Here is a 5,869-nt window from a genome sequence, read left to right as displayed (position 1 = left end):
TCAGAAGTCTCTGCAGTTTGGTACTGACTCGGCAGGTGGCGCTGCCTGATCTAGATCTCTACTCGCACTTAGCCTCTACCAGGCTTGGGAGAGGGGTTAGAAAGAGTAGAAATTAGCTAAAAAGACTGATAACATGGCAGGGGAGATGGTCCGCTAAGCCCATTGATAAAAGAAAGTAGTAAATTTGCCGCTGTCGGTCTTAACTAACTCCCCTGGCGTGTTATCTGTCTTTTTTTTTTGCAAATTTCAACTCTTCCAGTCGCCTTTCAGAAGCCTGTTTATTAGAGCTAGGCTAGCCTCTGTGACAACGTTAACATTTGCAGAGTCAACATTAATAGCCATGACTCCAATTGTTGACACAACCATGGTACCCTGACACGGTATTGACCAACCATTGTCGTTGCATCCGTGGTGTGGGGTACCGGTCGGTATCACGTTTCCTCCCACGTATTACGTAACAGCAGACCTCACAACCAGCGTAGGTGTTGAGGAAGGTGAAGCCAGTCCGCGGGTCTTAACGTCTACAAGGATCTAATTCGGCAGGTTTTCGACAACAAGAAGTCTAAATTGGCAGCTAAACTTTGTACGAGTGGCACATTTGCGACTGTCGCAAGACTGCACTCAATTTGATGTCGTAAAGCGATCATACGACGTGTGATAGGACCCTAGCGTTGACATGTCCGACGACACCGATTTGCTCATAGCGGCTCAGATCGACAGGAACAGCATAGGTCTGCTTCGTTGCCAGTCAATGGGAGCGGGGACAGCATGCTCCGGCTGCCGCAGATGGAGTACAGTGGTAGCTGAGGTGTCGACAAGGTAAAATCACACACATGTACATTTTACGTTAGATATAGTCTGAAGGTGGTTGTGATACTCGAACCTTTTTGGTTCGTACTTTGTAAATTCTAAAAATGAGTATAGGAATTAGTAACATAGAAGCCTTTTTTGACACTGAAAGTACATCGACTTAATTTCGCTAAGTCTAGAACTAAACATACAGACGGATACGTGGTTACAAAAGATTGACCTACGTATAAGACTATGTATATATGCATGCCAAAATGGAAACGGAAAACGGAACTTCCAATCCCGAATTCAAATCGTGTATACTAGTATCTGTTGACGTTTATTGATTCTAATTGCATTGCAATTTAATCTCTCTATTTACTACAGACGTACCATGGATAATGCTTATTCTAATGATGTAGAGGAGTCATACGAGTCTGACCATGCGTGGTTGGATCCGGAAGAAAGAGATGAGAAAAGCGACAGGAACAACAGAGGCACACCGACAAGAACTTTTATTTGGGTATTCAAGTTGGTGATGGAACTAAGGAAGGTCAACCGAGTTATCGGTCACCTCAAGCAACGCCTCACTTGTGCTAAAGGTCGTATTAAGCAACACGAGGCAAAGTTGAGGGGATTTCTGTCCAAGTTGGGACAGTTAGACTCGGATGTTTACGATCTTCAGGACCCAGATGATGTTCACCTTCTGCATAAGAACTGGAAGGCTCTGTACGACGAGATTCAGGCGTGGTTGGGGGGACCCGAGGCAGCTATGACCAGCGACTCAAGTGATGCAGAATCAGAATCTGACACAGAATCAGAATCTGTAGCAGAATCAGAATCTGAGATTGACAACTCATTGAACTCATCATTGCATTTGACATTGTATCAGAAATTGTATCGGAAATTAATCCACGTAAAGCGTGAGGCCTTTTCCAGATTATTTCATATTATCTAGTCTTATCTTGAAACTATAGGGGTTTCTCAGTTTATAGTAATTGCTGTTGAATATCAGCAAGTAAGTCATGACAGTCATCACGAACTCAAGTGACAGTCATATAGACTTAACATTTTATACATGTCTGTATACTATAAATGCATACTTGTTTGTATATACTATAAATGCATCTAAATAGAGCAAGGAGGCAAATTTCAACTACATGTTGACATATGGTAACCTCTGCATTGAAGGTACAGGACAGCATATGCACGTGAAAAAGTGTTTGGACATTAGAAATTAAGCAGATCTTTCGGTGGCCACAAAGACAGTATCAAATTGACCAGGCAGTATTCATTTATCAGATACATTGGCCACCGAACGATCTCCTTGGAGATTAATTAGAAATTGCCTTACATATCATGGTTGAACGCTTTAGAAAATGTTTGTGATACTTGTAGAATATTGTGTGGTGTGAATGCGTGTATCTTGGATTGAAGTTCACGTTGATTGTATCTTGGATTGAAGTTCACGTTGATTGTATCTTGGATTGAAGTTCACGTTGATTGTATCTTGGATTGAAGTTCACGATTTCAAATATTTTCATTGTTTTTCTTGAGTGTGATGTAGTTTTCTACATTATCGAAGCGTTTTGTATATCACAGTATTTGATTTGTATAATGACAATGGACTTAATCGCCTATCCATGCCCAACATGGGTTTTGTACGTCTACAGTAAGACTACACAGATATAGGCATTCATTTAATCAAGATAATAAAACGCAGAAAGTACCTCTCGTGCGTATGTGTGTCTTGTTTCAAACGATTGCAAGCACTAGGTATTTTCAAAGCCGTTGCTGTTTCAATGGCAATGTTTGCTTTCTCTACATGGCATACCAGCTTGTTCGTCGACCATATCGGAAGTCATGGCTAAAGCATTCGCAAGTCATGGTTCTGCACTGAATACGTGGATACAAAATATGGTAGCAAGAGTCAAACCCTGCCCTGACACACGAGGCTGTATGTTTGTATACATCTTAATATATGGATAAGATGGATGGAGAGGTAGTGGAGTACACAAGGAAGAGATGTCGTAGTAAGATAATATAACTTTACAAGGGTTTTATAAGTTGAATATCAGTGCAATGCACGTGGTTATAAGGCGCGAGAAACATGATATAAATCTATTATGGCTGTCTCATTGTCATGTGACGGGCCCTGTGGATATTTGAGTTGCATGTAAGCGTCATCTTGTTTTTACATTCTGTTGTTTTCTATCTCGGTTGTAACCTCGACGTAACCTTGGTTGAATGGAACTCACGTCTCACTGACAACGAGTAGGACTAAAGCCAAAAAACTTACAAAAGAAAAGGTTTAGGGTTACTCGACAATTGCTTATAATAAGTTACTCATACGCCATACTCTCCCCGTTTTCCTATCGACGGAACACATGTTAACAAAATCATACCAGTTATATGTATACAGTGTGTAACATAAATAACATTATACCAGGACTGAATTTTCCAAGGTTTTTGTTTCTCAATTCAATGCTGAAACAAACGTCAAATGAGACAAATGGATAAAATGAAGCGGTAGTACATCCAGGCAAAGTGTGTTTGTCGTAGATAGCAGCGCAACTTTTCCTTTCTTCTTTCATGATACATAAAACACTATTGGTATTTATATTGCATTCCTATCAAATACTTGTCTCGTTATTAAAGTTTAAGTAGCTATCGAAAACACAGAAATGATTTGACGCCTTAACAGCTAAAAGGGATGTTTGTTGTTGCTTGCGTCAACAAGAGGTCAAAGAGGCCATTGCATCAAAGGGCGGGAGTTTTGCTCATGTGAAGTATTGAACATGTCGGAGGACTTCACATATATATCCGTTCTGGAGCCGTTTGAATGTGTTTTCAAGCAGTCCGATGTAGCTAACAGTGAAAGGAAGTATAAGAGGTTCAGGATTTGCGATATCAAGGTAGGCAAAAAACAGGGAATTAAGCTGTTGAAAAGGTTTGACGAACGATCGTTCACTCGGCAGGAGAGGGACCTGCGAGGGGCGGAGCTAAGGGAGCTGGTACAACGGTACTGCAACAGATTGAGGCATGAAGTAGTCATCTTCGGCCGAAACGATGCTCCCTTACGGAAGTTTGAGGACATCGCCAAGGAGTTGCTTCGGACCGATCCTGTCTGGTTTTCGTTGTATCCTTGTCTAGACTAGCTATAAAATTGCACTTATTTCATTTAACATAGTAACATTTTGCAGTTATACTATTAACAACTCTTAATTTATGAGCAATCTGAAGATGCCAAATCAAATCCAAAATGGTATGCCATGTTTCCTTTCAATTGCATTGTAAAGTTCCTTACTAACTTTTACAGTAAAGCACTCAACTATGAATGAAATAACTAATCTCCAAGCAGATTTTAGGGTGGCAAAAGTATACATTGGCCAGAGAGGGTCCATACGCCACCCAAGGGTGTCCTTGGGTGCTCCCGTAACCACTTGGGTGGCGTATTGGATCCTCTCTAGCCAATGGATATTGCCTGGCCAATTCGTACCATCATGAAATCAGGATCATGAAATAACCTATTCTTTCTATTGTAGATAGACTACCATCGTGGTGCTTTTTTTCGCTGTGTGGAATAAATGTATTTAGTACAAATTCAAGATGGGGGGGGGGGCAAGATGGTGGGTCACCGCCTGTAGCTACAATAATATATAATATGGGTTTGGACCCCAGTCTGCTTTTCACCAACTGCAGCGGCCCTTTTTTTGTCAACAAAGGGTCATCGGATATGATGCTGTTAGGCATGTGGGTAGATTTGGTGATAATCAATATTGACATAATAAGATGCTAATTAAGGAAATCAGCACCTAATTTTCATAATTATGAGGCCATCTCATAATTCCAACGCATTCCATGATAGGAATTTCAAACATATTGCATATGTAACTTTGAAATACAGGATGTCGATTACTTACTTCCATAATTATTATACTATGCTCTACCATAGTGGTAAATAAGGGGAATATTTCAGCAACTAAATGTAATGTAAAGCAGAACATCATTATTCAAATGGAACATAGATTTTTACCTCAATATTTACAGATATCAACACACAAAATACCATTCAAGGCACCTGCACCGTACTTTGGGTGATACATGCACAAAATTAAGTACATCTATACACTATACATTGTAAATGTTAAGTAATTATAAGGATGATCTAAGAATTTCTTGAATATCATTGCTTTCCTTAACACATGATTCAGTATAGCTACAAAGACAGTAGACGACTGCTTTGTTGCTCTAGTGAGAAAAGAGCTCGACAAAAAATCCGAACTCCTAGAGATGACAATCTACTTCCTGGAGGATGGAGTGAAATTAGGAAAAACACCTCGTGCAGTACAAGGAGGGGAGGAAGAGGGCGCTGTTGGCGGGGCGGTTGAGGAACATAATATAGCGACCCTTGTCCTGCCACATGACTGGAGGAAAAGCTTCCAAAAGAGCCTGGAAAAAAACATACACCTGTGCCATGGTCATATTGGTCCTGCCATGGAAGCGCTGCGCTTAGGACATAACTCTTACACTGACTCAGAGGGGAAAACATGCAACTTTAACGGTGGTACGGGTGACAGAGAGCTTGTCCAGGGTAGAAAAATATTTCAATCAAAACTTAGGTACAAGCTGCATGGTATGAATCCTCATGGTAAAAGCACTCTTTGTAAGGTCCATCTCAATGGAGATGGGTCAGACTGCTATCTGGTATATGTCGACCGGAAGTATATGGAGATGGGGCGAGTGTTTCTTCTTGTTGGTGTGTTTACTCACAGTGAATGTGGTATCAAAACCGGCGCGAGGAAAAAAGAACATGGCACCCAAAGGGGTGGTAGTGCAAATATACCAGATGCAACATTGGACATGGAGGCAGCTGAAAAATATCTGCAATAGTAGAACACCCCACATACCTCACAGAACAAAGTACATGTATGTATGTACACGTATTGAGATATCACTGTCAAGAAGAAAAAAGTGTGTGTAGCAATAAATGAACTTTGTGGAAACATGAAAAGTTTTTCCTTGTGTGTGAGCCTTTATTAGTCAGTATTGATTTCAAAGCACTTCAGATTGTGATCAT

General features: G+C 40.7%; 2 protein-coding genes across 2 annotated transcripts; both read left to right on the top strand.

Annotated features, from left to right (window-relative positions):
* Positions 1-732: 732 nt before the first annotated feature.
* On the top strand, positions 733-2,214 carry LOC109477761. Its single transcript, XM_019779111.1, has 2 exons — positions 733-819; positions 1,177-2,214. Exons 1-2 carry the CDS (start codon positions 752-754, stop codon positions 1,745-1,747), a joined length of 639 nt encoding a protein of 212 aa, XP_019634670.1. The 5' UTR covers positions 733-751; the 3' UTR covers positions 1,748-2,214.
* Positions 2,215-3,587: 1,373 nt separating this feature from the next.
* Positions 3,588-5,682, top strand: LOC109477716. Its single transcript, XM_019779062.1, has 2 exons — positions 3,588-3,811; positions 5,004-5,682. Exons 1-2 carry the CDS (start codon positions 3,588-3,590, stop codon positions 5,680-5,682), a joined length of 903 nt encoding a protein of 300 aa, XP_019634621.1.
* Positions 5,683-5,869: the final 187 nt, after the last annotated feature.

This window comes from Branchiostoma belcheri, unplaced genomic scaffold (genome assembly GCF_001625305.1).
Source record: "Branchiostoma belcheri isolate BF01 breed outbred unplaced genomic scaffold, Haploidv18h27 scaffold41, whole genome shotgun sequence".
In the NCBI taxonomy this organism is placed as follows: domain Eukaryota; kingdom Metazoa; phylum Chordata; class Leptocardii; order Amphioxiformes; family Branchiostomatidae; genus Branchiostoma; species Branchiostoma belcheri.
The sequence above is the reverse complement of the archived record's forward strand: the minus strand, read 5'-3'. Positions and strand labels throughout refer to the sequence as shown.

Coding starts and splice junctions, on each gene's coding strand:
- LOC109477716 (XM_019779062.1), top strand. CDS start 3,588: ATGTCGGAGGACTTCACATATATATCCGTTCTGGAGCCGTTTGAATGT. Junction 3,812..5,003: donor CTAAGGGAGCTGGTACAACG/GTACTGCAACAG, acceptor CACATGATTCAG/TATAGCTACAAAGACAGTAG.
- LOC109477761 (XM_019779111.1), top strand. CDS start 752: ATGGGAGCGGGGACAGCATGCTCCGGCTGCCGCAGATGGAGTACAGTG. Junction 820..1,176: donor GTAGCTGAGGTGTCGACAAG/GTAAAATCACAC, acceptor TATTTACTACAG/ACGTACCATGGATAATGCTT.